Raw genomic sequence first — 20,755 nt, forward strand, 5'->3', positions numbered from 1 at the left:
ATCGCATAGAACCTTATATGACTTTCTTACGATGGTACATACAGCCTTAAAAGGCCATATCGGATGAAAAATATATATGGGAGCTATATCTAAGTCTGAACCGATTTTTATGAAACTTTGCACACATATGAGGACGTTGAATAAAACGGCCCATGCCAGATTTTGAAAAGATCGGATCAAAAGTGTGGCTTCTACAGCCTTAAAAGCGCACATCGGATGAAAGATATACATGAGAGCTTTATATAAATCTGATCCGATTATAATAAAATTTTGCACACATATTGGGACGTCACAAAAAGCACTTCGTGCCAAATTTTGTAAAGATTGGACCAAAATTGTGCCTTCTACAGCCTTTATAGGTCAAATCGGACGAAAGTTATATATAGGAGCTATATCTAAATCTGAACCGATTTCGATCAAATTTTGCACACATATTGGGACGAAATATTTCATGCCAAATTTCATAGAGATCGCACCAAAATTGCGGCTCCTGCAGCTTTAAAAGGGCATATCGGATGAAAGTTATATATGGGAGCTATATCTAAATCTGGAACGATCTTTTTCAAAATCGATAGAATTTGTAAAAATCGGGCAACAAATGCGACCTGTACCCTGATTACAAGAATGCATGGACAGACAGACGGACAGACGGCCATAACTAAATCGAATCAGGAAGTGTTTCTAAGCCGATCCGTATACTTATCGATGGGTCTAGCTCCTCTCCTTCATAGTGTTGCAAACAAATGCACTAATCTGTAACACCCTGTACCACAGTGGTGGTGCAGGATATAAAAAAAGTAGTTCTCTGCTTATAATTAGGAAGCCTAATATAAGTAACTACGTCTAATCTCAGTGAAATCGGATTATAAATGTGACTTTTATGGGGCCAAGACTTTAAATCGAGATATCGGTCTATATGGCAGCTATATCCAAATCAGGACCGATCTGAGCCAAAATGCAGAAAAATTTGGAAGAGCTCAACACAACTCACTGTCCCAAATTTCGTCGAAATCGGGCAATAAATGCACCTTTTATGGGACCAAAACCTATATGGCAACTATATCCGAGGGGCCTAACTTAACTCACTGTCCTAAATTTCGACGAAATCGGATAATAAATGCGCCTTTCATGGGCCCAAAACCTTAAATCAAGAGATCGGTCTTTATGGCACATATACCTAAATCTGAACTGATCCGAGCCAAATTGAAGAAGAATGTCGAAGGGCTTAACACAACTCACTGTCCCAAATTGCAGCAAAATCGGATAATAAATGTGGCTTTTATGGGCCTAGGACCCTAAATCTGCGGATCGGTCTATATGGGGGCTATACCAAGATATAGTCCGATATATTTCAGCTCAGTATATCTATTTTTAAAGACTGTAGCGTGATTTCTACAGACAGACGGACGGACGGGCAGGCGGACGGACGGACAGGCGGACGGACGGACAGGCGGACGGACGGGCAGGCGGACGGACGGACAGGCGGACGGACGGACAGACAGACAGACGGACGGACAGACGGACGGACGGACAGACGAACGGACAGACAGACGGACGGACAGACAGATGACTAAAGCATTTTCCAGGCAGAGGTCTTTGCGATAACTAGGGCAGCAAAGGTGCTGGTATCCATAGAAATAGATAGATCGAACATCTGTATCTACAGCCATAGTCAAGCAGCATTGAAGGCTTTAATTGACACGAGTATAAGGTCTTAAGTTTTGGGTCGCTGTCAAGAGGTTTTAATTGTAATCTGGCTTTCTGCTGGGTTCCTGGACATAAGGATATTATAGGAAACGAGATGGCAGACATGCTTGCGAAATCGGTTGTAGGCCCTGTTCCTGTGTCAATATTAGATGTATACCCACCGCTATCGAAAATTTGCCTTGGAATTAAGGACGTTATAGGATGTGTGTCGCTGCAATTCAACTGCCGGGTGTGAACAAACAAAGCTTCTGTGAAATCGAACATGGATAGTCTGTTGTCAATGGAAAAGGATCATCTGAGTATAGTTATCGAAATAAAGCAGGGCATAATGAGTTAAATAAACATATATCTCGTATTGGCATTAGAAATGATGATATCTGTCGGTGGTATCATAAGATCGATGCCTCGGAGGGCAGTATTCACTTTCTTTGTCAATGCCCTGCTTTATATCAAAGTAGAAACAGGATACTGGGCTCCAGGCACAGGAAGAAGAACTGGGAGCCCAATGTAGCGCAGAGATTAGCATGTCTGCCTGTGATGCTGAACGCCTGGGCTCGAATCCTGACGAGACCATCAAAACAAAATTTCAGCGTTGGTTTTACCCTCCTAATGCTGACAACATTTGTGAGGTACTATGACATGTAAAAATTTCTCTCCAAAGAGGTGTCGAACTGCGGCACGTCTCTCGGACTCGGCTATAAAAAGGAGGCATCTTATCAAAGTAGAAACATGATTGTTTTTTATTCCAGGCACAGAAAAAAGAACTGGGCCAACGTAGCGCAGAGGTAAGCATGTCCGCCTATGACGCTGAACGCCTGAATTCGAATTCCGACGAGACCATCAGAAAAAATTTTCAGCGTTGCTTTTCCCCTCTTAATGCTGGTTACATATGTGAGGTACTATTCCGTATAAAATTTTCTCTCCAAAGAGGTGTCAAACTGCGGCACGTCTTTCGAACTCGGCTATAATAAGGAAGCTCACATCTTTGAGCTTAAACTTGAATCGGACTACACTCATTGACATGTGAGAAGTTTGCCCCTGTTCCTTAGAGGAATGTTCATAGGCAAAAATTTGCAATTTTCAAGAGGAACTGAGAGGCATAAATCCCTGCAGGTTCAAGGCGTTTGCCTTTTCATCCGGGTCGCACGTGCGAACGTACTTTAATTGACGGTTATCTTTGTGAAAATGAAGAATCACAATGGGCCTTAATCTGGCCAACGGGGATATCTAGACGACCAAGCTAACTTAAATCGAACAGCACATCACATTGATGTGTGAAAACTATCCCCGATGTTGGGGGGGTCCGTTTTTACTATGTTTCTCATAGTAGTTCCCACAGTTTTCCCGCGGCGGGTTACTGGCCCAGCGCCCCAACCGCATGGGTTTTTTTGGGATTGAACATGTATCGCTCTTTTTGGCGAGCCGCTTGCTCCAAGAACCGACGCTCGCCTCCAGCCACCCCTATCCTGGGAACAGACTCTGATGTTGGCCATTGGTTATTTGAAGGCGCCAAGAACTCGCCTTGTCATCTCGAGTATCATTGGCACTCAGTATTTAATTAAGAGCCAGTGCTACCTGACTCCTCACTGAGACTCTCCTCTCGAAAATCGCTGACTGCCCGCGGCCGCATTTGCAGCTACTCCGCATAAAAACGGAGCTTTCCACCATCCGCAACCTTTGGACGCGCAAGCTAGCTTACAGCTAAGCTTCCCGTGATAACGATGGACACCACACAAGTCGGAGCTCAAAGTTCGAGCCTGTGTGTTGCTCATAGTTATCCCGTGTCGGACGGGACCCGACTGCTACTTTCAGTAGTTGGCACATTCCGTCTTGTCTCCTTTTTTGTATACGGGACATAGCATACTGAGGTTCCAATCATCGGATATGCGTTCTTCTAGCTAGATTGCCCAGATAAGCTGATGCATACGCCTTATCAGCGTATCGCCTCCGGTCTCAAATATTTCAGCAGGTAACCCGTCGGCTCCTGCTGTCTTGTTGTTCTTTAGTCGGGTCACTGGTACTTTCTAAAGTAGCAGTGACTCTCTGCGCAATCTGGCTAGAAGAACGCACACCCGATGATTGGAACCTCAGCGGAATGTGTCAACTACTGTGGAATAAGTCTCCTTCCCATCACATACAAGATACTCTCAAGCATACTGTGTGAAAGATTAAAACCTAAAGTCAATGAGATCATTGGGCCCTATCAACGCGGCTTTAGACCTGGTAAATCCACCCTGAACCAGATATTCACATTGCGACAAATCCTGGAAAACTCCCGAGAATGACAAATCAACACCTACCATCTCCTTGTTGACTACAAAGCCGCTTTCGGTACATAATTGTACCTAAATAGCTCTTCTATAGGTTACCATGACAAACCGCTTTACATTTTATGGATTCCGAAAAAAAAAAGTTTTTCACTCAAAATTCCTTAATAATGAACGTTAAGCTATTTTGCATTTTATGCAAGTTCTTTAGATGATTTTGCGGCTTACTCTTGTGATTAATGATTAGTGCCTATGCTCATGATATTTGCCAACGTCTATTGCCTGCGTTTTTTCATAGTGCTTCATGTTTTCATTATTTTCTTTCTTTTTGTGTTCTTCTATGTTTTTTTTTTCCAGTAATGAACAATTATCAGGCCGCTGCTGCAGCTGCTCATAGTTTTGCCGCTCCTTCGGCCTCACCACACACCACTACAACGCGACAGGGATTTCCCTCCACCAATTCACCGGTGCCCGCCATTGATATGTACAGTTCAACGGCCGCCGACAATGTGGGCTATGTACAGGCCACCAGTCCTCAGCCATCAGGGTTCCCAATTGCAGTGAGTCGAGCTCCCCTCAACTATAGTCCGGTAAGTGCAACCAAGAAGCGAAAAGAGCAACAATAGTAGGAAAGAATAAATTGTTTGCAATTTTGTTTTTCTTTTTTCTTTTTGTTTTTTGAATCACTGCTACTTTTTTCCTGCCTGCAGCATCCACAATCACCTTCACTTTACCACACTTTATTTGCACTGGCTAAGTTGTTGGCTCTGTTTTTTTTCGTGAGAATAAAACTAAAGCAGCCCCAAACAATTGTTTCTGCAAGTCTTGTAATTTTTTTTTGTTTTTGTTTAGACTACCTTAAATTGGAATCTTATATTTAGTCATCTCTCATGTTTATTCAAAATCGGTTTCCGGTTCGTTGTCAAGTTTGAATGATTCAATTATTTGCCCCTTTTATTTCTCTCGCTATCTTCCAAGATCTGCGAATGCATATGTTTTTCTCTCTTTCTATCTCTCTCGCTCAGTTGAAATTCCAGCACTTTTTGTTTGGAGTTTTTCTAGTTTCCTTTGTTTTCGTTAGTTTCCGTTCGGTTACTCGTTCTGTTTTCTCTCTCTCTCTGTCTCTATCTCTCTCCTTATCTCTCTCCTTATCTCTCTTAAACTATGATTGTACTCTCCTTTATCTCTTCAAGTTGTAGTTGGCATTTGTGTGTACTCAAATTTTGTTTATTTGTATTTTTCTCTCTCGTCTCGTTTCCGTTTAGATCTATTCGTTGAACTTTGCGATGGCTAATATATAAGACTGAAATCCTAAAGCAGTTGCACAAGGTAGGACACCAACAAAATACTTTTTCCATATGCGTTCACCTCGCACACATCCTAACACTATGCACCACAGTTATGTTTGTAGCATTAGTTTATTTCGATTTCCATCTTATGCTAGGGGGGGGAGGGTAAAAGTGTTAACACACACCCAGGGCAGAGATTACAAAATTTGTCTCTCAAAGGATTAAACATTATATAAAAAATAAGTAAAAAGGCGTTAAGTTCGGCCATGCCGAACTTTGGATACCCACCACCTCGGGTATATATGTAAACCACTCTTCGTCAAAATCCGGTGATATATGCATACCTAATACCCCTTATCAGCTATATCGAAATATGTTCCGATTTGGACCAAATACTAATAAGTACAAGTCAATATTCAATTGGTCTTTTTAGTAGGTATGTCTAAAGATAAACCGATCTGAAGCATATACGACACGGATGTCGAAAGGCCTAACATAAGTCACTGTGTCAAATTTCAGTGAAATCGGATTATGAATGCGCCTATTATGGGGCCAAGACTTTAAATCGAGATATCGGTCAACATGGCAGCTATATCCAAATCTGGACCGATTTGGGTCAAGTTGCAGAAAAATGTCGAAGAGCCTAACACAACTTACTGTCCAAAATTTCAGCAAAATCGGATAAAAAAAGTGGCTTTTATGGGCCTAAGACCCTAAATCGGAATCTCGGTCTATATGGCAGCTATATCCAAATCTGGACCGATCTGGGCAAAATTGACGAAGGATGTCGAAAAGCCTAACACAACTCAATGTCCCAAATTTCAGCAAAATCGGATAATAAATGTGGCTTTTATGGGCCTATGACCCTAAATCGGTCTATGACCCTAAATCGGCCGATACGGTCTATATGGCAGCTATATCCAAATCTGGACCGATCTGGGCAAAATTGACGAAGGATGTCGAGGGGTCTAACTCAACTTACTGTCCAAAATTTCAGCAAAATCGGATAATAAATGTGGCTTTTATGGCCATATGATCCTAAATCGGAATATCGGTCTATATGGCAGCTATATCCAAATCTGGACCTATCTGGGCAAAATTGACGAAGGATGTCGAAAAGCCTAACACAACTCACTGTCCCAAATTTCAGTAAAATGGGATAATAAATGTGGCTTTTATGGGCCTAAGACCCTAAATCGGAGAATCGGTCTATATGGCAGCTATATCCAAATCTGGACCAATCTGGGCAAAATTGACGAAGGATGTCGAGGGGTCTTACACAACACACTGTCCCAAATGTTGGCAAAATTGGACAATAAATGCGCCTTTTATGGGCGCAAGATCTTAAATCGAGAGATCGGTCTATATGGCAGCTATATCCAAATCTGGACCGATCTGGGCCAAATTGAAGAAAGATGTTGAAGGGCCTTACACAACTCACTGTCCGAAATTTCAGCAAAATCAGATAATAAATGTGGCTATTATGGGCCTAAAACCCCAAATTGGCCGATCGGTCTATATGGGGGCTATATGAAGATATAGTCCGATATAGCGCATCTTCGAACTTAACCTGCTTATGGACAAAAAAAGAATCTGTGCAAAGTTTCAGCTCAATATCTCTATGTTTAAAGACCGCAAAACTACCCACTGTTTTAAATTTCAACGAAATCGGATAATAAATAAATAGAGCTTTTGTGGACTTCAGACCCTTTATCGGCAGATCGGTCATAATCGCAGCTATATCTAAATATTGTCCGATCTGAACAGTATTTAAGTCCTATGTTGGGAAGCGTAAAACTACCCACTATTTAAAATTTCAGCGAAATCGTTTAAAAAATAAAGCTTTTTTGCTTCAGACCCTTTATCTGGAGATCTGTCTACATGGCAGCTATACCTAAATACAGTCCGATCTGTACCATATTTGGTTCGGATGTTGAGAGGTTTAAAACTGCGCACAATTCCAAATTTCAGCGAAATCGGATGAAATATAAAGCTTTTATGGGCTTCAGATCCTTTATTGGGAGATCGCTCTTTCGGTCTATATCGCCCAGATCGGTCCAGATTTGGACATAGCTGCCATATGGACCGATCTCTCGTTTCAAGGTCTTGCGTCCGTAAAAGGCGCATTTATTGTCTGATGTCACCGAAATTTGGGACAGTGAGTTGTGTTGGCCCCTTCGACATTCTTCTACAATTTGGCTCAGATCGGTCCAGATTTGAATATAACTGCCATATAGACCGATCTCTCGATGTAAGGTTTTGGGCCCATAAAAGGCGTATTTATTGTTCGATGTCGCCGAAATTTGAGACAGGGAGTTGTCTTGGGCCCCTCGACATCCTTTTTCAATTTGGCTCAGATCGGTCCAGATTTGGATATAGCTGCCATATAGACCGGTCTCTCGATTTAAGGTTTTGGGGCCATAAAAGGCGCATTTCTTGTCCGATTTCACTGAAGCTTGACACAGTGACTTATATTAGGCTTTTCAACATCCGTGTCGTATATGGTTCAGATAGGTTTATTTTTAGATATTGGACAATTGGACAATGACTTGTACTTATTAGTATTTGGTCCAAATCGGAACATATTTTGATGTAGCTGCTATGGGGCATAAGGTATGCATATTTCACCTGATTTTGATGAAAGGTGGCTTGCATGTATACCCGAGGTGGTGGGTATCCAATGGTCGCCCCGGCCGAACTTAACGCCTTTTTACTTGTTTTACTTTCACAGATGACAATTGGAATCAAATATCAACCAGTGCTGCCACATCGAAGAACTTAACTCATTAAAAAAACACCTTTTATAAATAGGAACACTCTTGGAAAGGTCTATTTCAGCAAGCTTTGGATAAATCATATTCTGTCTCCTATAATTCGCTTTGCATTGCAAAATTCATGATTCTAGCCATCTCTAGGGAAACTGAATCTTTTTCTTTATCATGCTAAATATCATGAGCCATTATTCAGCGGTTAACTGACAGTCGCAAATCGGGAGCTCTGAATACTATAAGATCATCACAACGAGTTACCACATTTGCCATAACCTGGGGCAAATGGATCACTCTTTCAATCCTTAATAATATATTCTAATTCAAATTTTATATCAATGTTCCATTTCAAATTAGGTCACTAGAAAGATTTAAAGAAAATATCTTCCATACCTAAATAACTCAGCATAATGAACCACTAAGCTTAAACATTTCCCTACATGCGAGTATATTATTAACATGTATTGAATTTTAATTATTTATTTTTTAATTAATTAGGGATAATAATGTGCATCGGCAAATGTGAAAACACCAAATCAATATGAGCTGTGTGATACAGTAAAATTCAATAAAAAAAATATTCTGTTAAATTGAAACAAGTAAAAAGGCGTTAAATTCGGCCGGGCCGAACTTTGGATACCCACCACCTCAGGCATATATGTAGACCACGTTTCGTCGAAATGCGGTGAAAAATGCATACCTTATGCCCCATAGCAGCAATATAGACACTTGATCCGATTAAGACCAAATACTTATAAGTACAAGTCATTGTTCAAATGCGCCTTTTATGGGGCCAAGACTTTAAATCGAGATATCGGTCTATATGGCAGCTATATCCAAATCTGGACCGATTTTGGCAAGTTTCAGAAAAATTTTAAAGAGCTTAACACAACTCACTGTCCAAAATTTCGGCGAATCGGACAATAAATGTGCCATTTATGGCCCCAAAACCTTAAATCGAGAGATCGGTGCATATGGCAGCTATATCAAAATATGAAACGATCTGAGCCAAATTGAAGAAGGATGTCGAAGGGCCCAACACAACTCACTGTCCCAAATTTGGGCGACTTCGGACAATAAATGCTCCTTTTATGGTCCCAAAACCTTAAATCAAGAGATCGGTCTATATGGCAGCTATATCCAAATCTGGACCGATCTGTGCCATATTGCAAAAGTATGTCGAAGTGCTTAACTTAACAGACTGTCCTAAATTTTGGCGACAACGTTCAATAACTGCGCTTTTCATGGTCCCAAAACCAAATAGAGAGATCGGTCTATATGACAGCTATATCCAAATCTGAACCAATCTAGGTCAAATTGACGAGGGATGTCGAAGGGCCTAACACAACTCACTGTCCCAAATTTCAGCTAAATCGGACAATTAATGCGCCTTTTATGGGCGCAAGACCTTATATCGAGAGTTCGGTCTATATGGCAGCTATATCCAAATCTGGACCGATCTTGGCCAAATTGACGAGGGATGTCGAAGGGCCTAACACAACTCACTGTCCCAAATTTCAGCAAAATCGGACAATAAATGCACCTATTATGGGCGCAAGGCCTTAAATCGAGAGATCGGTCTATATGGCAGCTATATCCAAATCTGGACCGATCTGTGCCATATCGCAGAAGTATACCGAGGGGCTAAACCTAACTCACTGTCCCGCATTTCGGCGACATCGGACAATAAATGTGCCTTTTATGGGCCCAAAACCTTACATCGAGAGATCGGTCTATATGGCAGCTATATCCAAATCTGAACCGATCTGGGCCAAGTTGAAGAAAGATGTCGAAGGGCCTAACACAACTCACTGTCTCAAATTTTGGCAAAATCGGATAATAAATGCTCCTTTTATGGGCGCAAGACCTTTAATAGAGAGATCTGTCTATGTGGCAGCTATATCCAAATCTGGACCGATCTGAGCCAAACTAACATGAGATGTCGACTGGCCTAAGGCAACTCACTGTCCAAAATTTCAGCAAAATCGGATAATGAATGTGGCTTTTATGGGCCTAAGACCTTAAATCGGTGGATCGGTCTATATGGCAGCTATATCCAAATCTGAACCGATCTGAGCCAAACTTAGTGAGAACGTGAAAGTGCCTAACACAATTCACTGTCCCAAATTTCAGCAAAATCGGATAATAAATGTGGCTTGTAGCTCAATATCTCTATTTTTAAATACTGTAGCGTGATTTCAACAGACAGACGGACGGACATTTCTAGATCGTCTTAGATTTTTACGCTGATCAAGAATATATATACTTTATGGGGTCTTAGACGCATATTTCGAGGTGTTGCAAACAGAATGACGAAATTAGTATACCCCCATCCTTCGGTGGTGGGTATAAAAAAAGCCAATACCGTAATCGCACTACTTTTCCCAGTCTATCAGCACCGGCTGAATGTCAGTGCAAATCATAATCCGCGAAAGTTTTATCTCTAGAACATTCAAAACGCATCGCACATGGTGTCGTATGAGTGTTACCGGGGAATTGATAATGTAAATCATACGGCCCCCAAACCACCAAGGTATTTAGGCAGCCACAAACCACCTCAAATCCTATTGGAGTACATGTATATGAGTACATGTACATGTATACTTATGCATTTTTAACCTAATAGATTGGGGACGTTGGGCTCAGTCGGCTGGCGGCAATTAATAATATTCCCCAAACAGGGAAAACAAGCTGGCAATGCATGGGATTTTTGTTTGTTTTTTTCTTTTTCATACCATCTTTTTTCCATAACACATAAGCATAAGTTTGTAAAATTTGTACTACCAATATATATTATTGTAAATACAATTTTTCTAATTTATGCGACAAGTTTGAAAATACTTCATGTGTGTCCATAGGCAATTTATAAAATAATATAAATTTTTATAATTTCTCCCATTCTCATGAAATATCCCATGCATGGTTTTTATTACCGTTTTGTTTTTCTAATTTATAAATTTGTTTTATGCAAATCCCTTATCATATTACACAAATACGACGTGTACATGTATTTGCCCCAGGAGTATGCATGTGTATTGGTACGAATACAGAAAAAAAAACAAATAGAAACCATAGAATATTTAATAGCTTTTGCACAAATCACAGAGCAAAAAGAGCAAAACTGAACATTCTCTGACACTCACAATGTATGCAAATTAATATAATTTTTGATAAAAGCGATTTATAATATACCATATACACAGTGTGTGGGTATATATTGTAAAGCCATAAAATCACTTTATAATTCAATTAAATACTTCAATGCAATATAACAATGCTGCATTTGTCCCACAAAGCAACTAAAGTGCATACAAATATAAGCTTAATAATAACAAGGATTTGCAAATATATTGCCAATAAAATATGCAACAATACAAGGACACTTTTGGGATAACAACTCTAAACAGGGTGTTTTTTTATGTCAAATTTAATTTTAATACCCTACACCACCACTGTGGTACAGGGTATTATAAGTTTGTGCATTTGTTTGCAACGTTAAGAAGGAGAAGAGCAAGACCCATTGATAAGTATACCAATCGACTCAGAATCATTTTCTGATTCGATTTAACCATGTTCGTCCGTCCGTCTGTGAGTCCTTGTATTCTTGCAATCAAGGTGCAGGTCGTATTTGTCGTCCAACTATCATGAAATGTTGCACATGTCACTTTTTTGGCTCGGTTCAGATTTCGATATAGCTGTCATATATATCTATGGCCCGATTTACACTTTAATGCAAGATTACCTGTAGTAACTACAATTTTCAACCGAACTGCACAAAATTAAGCATGGACTGTTTTCTTACTAATCTAAGAAAACCACCGAAGGATGGGGGTATATTCATTTTGTCATTCCGTTTGCAACACATCGAAATATCCATTTCCGACCCTATAAAGTATGTATATTCTTGATCAGCGTAAAAATCTAAGACGATCTAGACATGTCCGTCCGTCTGCCCGTCTGTCTGTTGAAATCACGCTACAGTCTTCAAAAATTGAGATATTGAGCTGTAACTTTGCACAGATTCTTTTTTTGTCCATAAGCAGGTTAAGTTCGAAGATGGGCTATATCGGACTATATTTTCATATAGCCCCCATATGGACCGATCGGCCGATTTAGGGTCTTGGGCCCATAAAAGCCACATTTATTATACGATTTTGCTGAAATTTGATCCAGACCCAGATCGGTCCAGATTTGGATATAGCTGCCATATTGACCGATCCTCCGACTTAGGGTCTTAGGTCCACAAAAGTCACATTTATTATCTGATTTTGCTGAAATTTGGGACAGTTAGTTGTGTTAGGCCCTTCGACATCCTTTGTTAATTTCGCCCAGATCGGTTCAGATTTGAATATAGCTGCCACATAGACCTATCGTCCGATTTAGGGACTTAGTCCCATAAAAGGCACATTTATTGTCAGCTGTCGCCGAAATTTGGGACAGTGAGTTTAGTTAAGCCCCTTGTCATACTTCTGCAATATGGCACAGATCGGTCCATATTTGGATATAGCTGCCATATAGACCGATCTCTCGGTTGTATGTTTTGGGGCCATAAAAGGCGCATTTATTGTTCAATGTCGCTGAAATTTGAGACTGTGAGTGTAGTTAAGCTCTTCGACTTCTTTCTTCAATTTGGCCCCGATCGGTCCAGATTGAGTATAGCTGCCATATAGACCGATTTCTCAATTTAAGGTTTTGGGCCCATAAAAGGCATATTTATTGTCCATTTCGCCTTTCACATTTGGGACAGTGAGTTAGGTTAAGTCCCTTGATATATTTCTGCAATATGGCACAGATCGGTTCAGATTTGGATATAGCTGCCATATGGACCAATCGTCCGATGTAGGGACTTAGGCCCAAAAAAGCCACATTTATTATCCGATTTTGCTGAAATTTGGGACAGTGAGTGGTGTAAGACCCTTCGATATCCTTCTTCAATCGGTCCAGATTTGGATATAGCTGCCATATAGACCGATGTCTCGATTTAAGGCTTTTATGATATGCCAATTTGGGGGTATTTGGGGGTGAGGCGACCTCCCATTACTTGGGCCTAATCTTGTGCCGAATACTTTTCCTTTGATTCCCATATTGATAGAAACGTCGAATGTATCTGTTTAGAGGAGCGGGGCGGCCCGCTGGGTACTTGGATCCAAAATTTAATATGATTATCATTTTGCAGTCTCCAATACCTTTCATTGGATACCCATATTGTGCCCATCAGTCCTCTTTTAGATTAGAGTGGCGTTTTTGTTGTAATAACCTATGTTTCCTTTTTTGATTCTACGGAACAAACAAACAAACCGAGACCCATATAGTCGTGATGGGTCATATGCCCATTTGGGGAGTTTTTAGGAGGTTGGATGACCCCCTACACTTCGATCAGATTTTGTATGTCAGATTCGTAATCTACTCCCAAATACCTTTCATTTAAGCCCCATATTGATATGGAAAATCAATTTGTCTGTTTTTAGACATTTTGGGGTTAGGGCGACTTCCTAGGTACTTGGACCCAATTTCGGATTCGATTTAGCTATGTCCGTCTGTCCATGTTAATTTGTGTACAAACTACAGGTAGCAATTTTAATCCGATCGTCTTAAAATTTGGTATAGGCATGTTTTTCGGCCGAGAGACGAAGCCTATTGAAAATGGGAAAAATCGGTTCAGATTTGGATATGGCTTTCATATATATGTTCGTCCGATTTGCAGTAAAAATGCATTAAAATGGTCATTTACTAACCGATTTTCTTGAAATTTGGCATGAAGAATTTTCTTATGACTCTCGATATCACTGGTGAATTCCATAAAAATCGGTTCAGATTTGAATATAGCTCCCATATATATGTTCGTCCGATTTGCAGTATAAATCAATAAAATGGTCATTTGTTAACCGATTCTCTCGAAATTGGACAGAAAGGATTTTCTAATGACTCTCAATGATACTGGTGAATTCCATAAAAATCGGTTCAGATTTGGATATAGCTCCCATATATATGTTCGTCCGATTTGCAGTAATACAGCAATAAAATGGTCATTTGTCAACCGATTCTCTGGAAATTTGACACGATGGATTTTCTTATGACTCTCAATATTACTGGTCAATTTAATAGAAATCGGTTCAGATATATATATATATATATATATATATATATATATATATATATATTTTTTTTTTTTTTTTTTTTTTTTTTTTCTTTATTCCCGACTCTGGAATAAGTCGGGCGGTGCCGACTTTTTCCTTTCCTTACTGGTTTTACTTTTTTTTTTTATTCCCGAAATCTTTGTCAACCCATTTTACTGCATACATTAGCCATGCCATGTGCTAAGTGTGTGTTAAGCAAATCATATTATCGTTATCATTAAACCAATCAAAATTTCGCACAACAATGATTATAAATATGTGGGGATTTTTTAATTATTTAATGGCGTTAATGTGCTAGTTTTGCAACTCATATGTAAATACAGTTGTAAAATTTTATCAATGTATGTACAAAATTATAGCTGTAGTATGGGTGTCTGTTAATATTTGTTACAACAAGGCTTTTTAACTAAGACAATCAAATTTTTTAACAAAAAACTGGAAAATCTCCAGGAGAACTTTTGGTTGCTTTTCATACTCTTCCACTATCTGGGAAATCTTTATTTGCTTGCTGTGATATCTCTTAAGTGGTATCCTTGGCACATTGAGTCTGATGTCAGACCGTCACTACTGCCCTAATCTTGAAAGTTTGCTGAAAATATTACATATACTCATAAAAGAAGCCTGCTGATAAGAGCAAACACTGTCTGCTGACTGTTAGTAGTTAATTTTGCTGCTTTTATAGCAGTAGTTCTGCTGTCATAGCTAAATGTTTGCAATTTCGAACAGTCTAAGGCTATCGGTATACTTATTAATGGGTCAATCTCTTTTCCTTCTGGGCGTTACAAACAAATGCACTAAGTTATAATACCCTGTACCACCGTGGTGGTATAGGGTATAATAAAAACTGTTCTCGTCGACAAAATCAACTTGGACTAGTTGTTTGAAAGTGTTTATATGTATACAGGTTGTTGTTGGGTCTCTCCCCTTATTGAGTATTAGCACATTAATCCACCCATAGGCATACAGATTATGTGTGAGGCAGCTATGAGACTTAAGGCGATTGGAATGAAATTTTGCACGACGTGTTTTGTTATGATATCCAGCAACTGTGCCAAGTATGGTGCAAATCGGTTCATAACCTGATATAGCTGCCATATAAACCGATATTAGGTCTTGAATTCTTGAGCCTCTAGAGGGCGCAATTCATATCCGATTTGCCCGAAATTTTGTATGACAGATCCTCTCATGGCCATCAACATATGTGTTTATTATGGTCTGAATCGGTCTTTAGCCTGATACAACTCCCATATAAATCGATCTCTCTATTTTACTTCTTGAGCCCCCAAAGGGCGCAATTCTTATTCGAATTAGCTGACATTTTACACAAGTCTCCAACATATAATTCAATTGTGGTCCAGACCGGACCATATCATGATATCGCTCTAATAGCAGAGCAAATTTTTATACCCTCCACCATAAGATGGGGGGTATACTAATTTCGTCATTCTGTTTGTAACTACTCGAAATATTCGTCTGAGACCCCATAAAGTATATATATTCTTGATCGTCGTGACATTTTATGTCGATCTAGCCATGTCCGTCCGTCTGTCCGTCCGTCCGTCCGTCCGTCCGTCCGTCCGTCTGTCTGTCGAAAGCACACTAACTTCCGAAGGAGTAAAGCTAGCCGCTTGAAATTTTGCACAAATACTTCTTATTAGTGTAGGTCGGTTGGTATTGTAAATGGGCCATATCGGTCCATGTTTTGATATAGCTGCCATATAAACCGATCTTGGGTCTTGACTTCTTGAGCCTCTAGAGTGCGCAATTCTTATCCGATTGGAATGAAATTTTGCACGACGTGTTTTGTTATGATATCCAACAACTGTGCCAAGTATAGTTCAAATCGGTCCATAACCTGATATAGCTGCCATATAAACCGATCTTGGGTCTTGACTTCTTGAGCCTCTAGCGTGCGCAATTCTTATCCGATCAGAATGAAATTTTGCACGACGTGTTTTGTTATGATATCCAACAACTGTGCCAAGTATGGTTCAAATCGATCTATAACCTGATATAGCTGCCATATAAACCGATCTTGGGTCTTGACTTCTTGAGCCTCTAGAGTGCGCAATTCTTATCCGATTGGAATGAAATTTTGCACGATGTGTTTTGTTATTATATCCAACAACTGTGCCAAGTATGGTTCAATTTGGCCCATAACCTGATATAGCTGCCATATAAACCGATCTTGGGTCTTGACTTCTTGAGCCTCTACCGTGCGCAATTCTTATCCGATTGGAATGGAATTTCGCACGACGTGTTTTGTTATGATACCCAACAACTGTACCAAGTATGGTTTAAATCGGTCCATAACCTGATATAGCTGCCATATAAACCGATCTTGGGTCTTGACTTCTTGAGCCTCTAGAGGGCACAATTCTTATCCGATTTGAATGAATTTTTGCACGAAGTATTTCGTTATGATATCTAACAACTGTGCCAAGTATTTTTGAAATCGGTTCATAACCTGATATAGCTGTCATATAAATAGATCTAGGGATTTGACTTCTTGAGCTTCTAGAGGGCGCAATTCCTATCCGATTTGGCTGAAATTTTGCATGACGTATTTTATTTTAACTTTCAACAACTGTGTCAAATAAGGTTCAAATCTGATATAGCTGCCATATAAACCGATCTGGGATCTTGACTTCTTGACCCCTAGAGGTCGCAATTATTATCCGATTTGCTTGAAATTTTGTACGACGGATCCTCTCATGACCATCATAAAACATGTTTATTATGGTCTGAATCGGTCTATAGCCCGATACAGATCCCATATAAATCGTTCTCTCTATTTTACTTCGTGAGCCCCAATGGGCGCAATTCTTATACGAATTGGCTGAAATTTTACACAGGTCTCCAACATATAATTTAATTGTGGTCCGAACCGGACCATATCTTGATATCGTTTTAATAGCAGAGCAACTCTTTTCTTATATCCTTTTTTGCCTAAGAAGAGATGCCATGAAAAGAACTCGACAAATGCGATCCATGGTGGAGGGTATATAAGATTCGGCCCGGCCGAACTTAGCACGCTTTTACTTGTTTCTTTTATCCTTTTTATACCCACCACCGAAGGATGGGGGTATATTCATTTTGTCATTCCGTTTGCAACACATCGAAATATCCATTTCCGACCCTATAAAGTATATATATTCTTGATCAGCGTAAAAATCTAAGACGATCTAGACATGTCCGTCCGTCTGTCCGTCTGTCCGTCTGTCTGTTGAAATCACGCTACAGTCTTTAAAAATAGAGATATTGAGCTGAAATTTTGCACAGGCTCTTTTTTCGTCCATAAGCAGGTTAAGTTCGAAGATGGGCAATATCGGACTATATCTTCAAATAGCCCCCATATAGACCGATCCGCCGATTTAGGGTCTTAGGCCCAGAAAAGCCACATTTATTATCCGATTTTGCTGAAATTTTGGACAGTGAGTTATGTTAGGCCCCTCGACATCCCTCATCAATTTGGCTCTGATCGGTTCAGATTTGAATATAGCTGTCATATAGACCGATCCTCCGATTTAGGGTCTTAGGCCCATAAAAGCCACATTTATTATCCGATTTTGATGAAATTCAGGACAGTGAGTTGTGTTAGGCCCCTCGACATCCTTCGTCAATTTTGTTCAGATCGGTTCAGATTTGGATATAGCTGCCATATAAACCGATCCTCCGATTTAGGGTCTTAGGCCCATAAAAGCCACATTTATTATCCGATTTTGATGAAATTCGGGACAGTGAGTTGCCTTAGGCCCCTTAATATCCTTCATCAATTTGGCTTAGATCGGTTCAGATTTGGATATAGCTGCCATATAGACCGATCCTCCGATTTAGTGTCTTAGGCCCATAAAAGCCACATTTATTATCCGATTTTGCTGAAATTTGGGACAGTGAGTTGTGTTAGGCCCCTCGACACCCTTCGTCAATTTGGTCCAGATCGGTCCAAATTTGGGTATAGCTGCCATATAGACCGATTCTCTGATTTAGGGTCTTAGGCCCATATAAGTCACATTTGTTATCCGATTTAGCTGAAATTTGGGACAGAGAGTTGTGATGAGCCCTTCGACATCCTTCGTCAATTTGGCCCAGATCGGTCTAAATTTGGATATAGCTGCCATATAGACCGATCCTCCGATTTATGGTCTGAGGCCCATAAAAGCCACATTTATTATCCGATTTTGCTGAAATTTGGTACAGTGAGTTGTGTTAGGCCCCTCGACACCCTTCGTCAATTTGGTCCAGATCGGTCCAAATTTGGATATAGCTGCCATATAGACCGATCCTCAGATTTGGGGTCTTAGGCCCATGAAAGCCACGTTTATTATCCGATTTTGCTGAAATTTGGGACAGTAAATTGTGTTAGGCCCTTTGATATCCCTCATCAATTTGGTGCAGATCGGACCAATTTTGGATATAGCTGCCATATAGACCGATCTCTCGATTTCAGGTTTTGGGCCCATAAAATGCTCATTTATTGTCCTATTTGGAACAGTGAATTAAGTTAAGCCCCTCGACATAATTCTGCAATATGGCACAGATCGGTTAAGATTTGGATATAGCTGTCATATAGACCGATCTCTCTTTTTAAGGTTTTGGGCCCATTAAAGGTGCATTTATTATCCGATGTCGCCGAAATTCAGGTATACAATTTTCACCGGATTTTGATAAAAGGTGGTTTACGTATATTCCCGAGGTGGTGGGTATCCAAAGTTCGGCCCGGCCGAACTTAACGCCTTTTTACTTGTTTTGCCTAAGAAGAGATGCCGGGAAAAGAACTCCACAAATGCGATCCATGATGGAGGGTATATAAGATTCGGCCCGGCCGAACTTTGCACGCTTTTGCTTGTTTTAAATCACATCCTCTTTTTTTATCATGCCTAAAATATTTATAGCCAACCATTTACACCGTGTTTCTATTGGTTTTTATGCATACTTGGGTTTTTTTTATTGTGGTTTTGTGAATTTTCATAAATAATTTTGTTTTTTTTTTGTCCTTCTTTCCCACTCTCCCTCTCGCACACACACTCTCATGTACCCTTTTAATTTATCTCTGAATAACTGATGTGTATTACAATGTGCATATTTTTCAGGGACCACTAATTCCTGCGGCATTTACAAATGGTTACCATTAAGTGGAGGCATCGACCGCAACAAATAAAAAAAAAAATAAATAAAACATTTAATTCTGTTAAGCAGCAACAGCGACAAAGCCGAAGCAGCAGCAGCAACAACAACAACAACAACATCGACAGCAGCAGCAGCAACAACAACAACAATACACAAGGCAAATAAGAACATCAGTTACAAAATGTTGCAAAAAAAAATTTTTCAAAAAAAAAAAACAGATGAAAAACCAAACCAATTACACCAAATACATATTTACATCAACTCTTACTATATATATATATATATATATATATATGAAGGAAAAAATATATACATAATTATATATATATACAAAAATCTATATACTAAATATATATGAAAACTACAAAAAAAATAACAAAAAAAATATTTGCATTATATACAAAAACCAAAAAACCACAGATGACCCCAAAAATCCACCTCCTCCTCGTCCTCAACTCAACCATGGAATGAAAATGCAAAAATTAAAAACAACAACAACTATAACTACAACAACAGTGGCAGAAACACACAAAAAACAAGTCCTCCAGCAAGGCGTTCCATTGAATATTGTTTTTTATACCCTCCACCATAAGATGGGGGGTATACTAATTTCGTCATTCTGTTTGTAACTACTCGAAATATTCGTCTGAGACCCCATAAAGTATATATATTCTTGATCGTCGTGACATTTTATGTTGATCTAGCCATGTCCGTCCGTCTGTCCGTCCGTCCGTCCGTCCGTCCGTCCGTCCGTCCGTCCGTCCGTCTGTCTGTCGAAAGCACGCTAACTTCCGAAGGAGTAAAGCTAGCCGCTTGAAATTTTGCACAAATACTTCTTATTAGTGTAGGTCGGTTGGTATTGTAAATGGGCCATATCGGTCCATGTTTTGATATAGCTGCCATATAAACCGATCTTGGGTCTTGACTTCTTGAGCCTCTAGAGTGCGCAATTCTTATCCGATTGAAATGAAATTTTGCATGACGTGTTTTGCTATGATATCCAACAACTGTGCCAAGTATGGTTCAAATCGGTCCATAACCTGATATAGCTGCCATATAAACCGATCTTGGGTCTTGACTTCTTGAGACTCTAGCGTGCGCAATTCTTATCCGATCAGAATGAAATTTTGCACAACGTGTTTTGTTATGATATCCAACAACTGTGCCAAGTATGGTTCAAATCGGTCCATAACCTGATATAGCTGCCATATAAACCGATGTTGGGTCTTGACTTCTTGAGCCTCTAGAGTGCGCAATTCTTATACGATGGGAACGAAATTTCGCACGACGTGTTTTGTTATGATACCCAACAACTGTGCCAAGTATGGTTCAAATCGGTCGATAACCTGATATAGCTACCATATAAACCGATCTTGGGTCTTGATTCTTGACCCTCTAGAGGGCACAATTCTTATCCGATTTGAATGAATTTTTGCACGAAGTATTTCGTTATGATA

General features: G+C 39.8%; 1 protein-coding gene across 5 annotated transcripts in view; it reads left to right on the forward strand.

The window, feature by feature from the left end:
* The window catches only part of LOC106091469 (RNA-binding protein Musashi homolog Rbp6), a 1,151,181-nt gene extending 1,131,313 nt beyond the window's left edge, over positions 1 to 19,868 (forward strand). For 4 of the 5 annotated variants that reach the window (XM_059360540.1, XM_059360539.1, XM_059360541.1 and 1 more), the window contains 2 exons: positions 4,332 to 4,564; positions 19,262 to 19,868. In XM_059360540.1, the coding sequence (XP_059216523.1) occupies positions 4,332 to 4,564; positions 19,262 to 19,303 (275 nt within the window). In that variant the 3' untranslated portion in view covers positions 19,304 to 19,868. Of the gene's footprint in view, positions 1 to 4,331; positions 4,565 to 5,239; positions 5,304 to 19,261 lie in introns of all 5 variants that reach the window. The other variant, XM_059360542.1, reaches the window with a different exon arrangement.
* Positions 19,869 to 20,755: the final 887 nt, after the last annotated feature.

This window comes from Stomoxys calcitrans, chromosome 1 (genome assembly GCF_963082655.1).
Source record: "Stomoxys calcitrans chromosome 1, idStoCalc2.1, whole genome shotgun sequence".
NCBI classification, from domain to species: Eukaryota; Metazoa; Arthropoda; class Insecta; order Diptera; family Muscidae; genus Stomoxys; species Stomoxys calcitrans.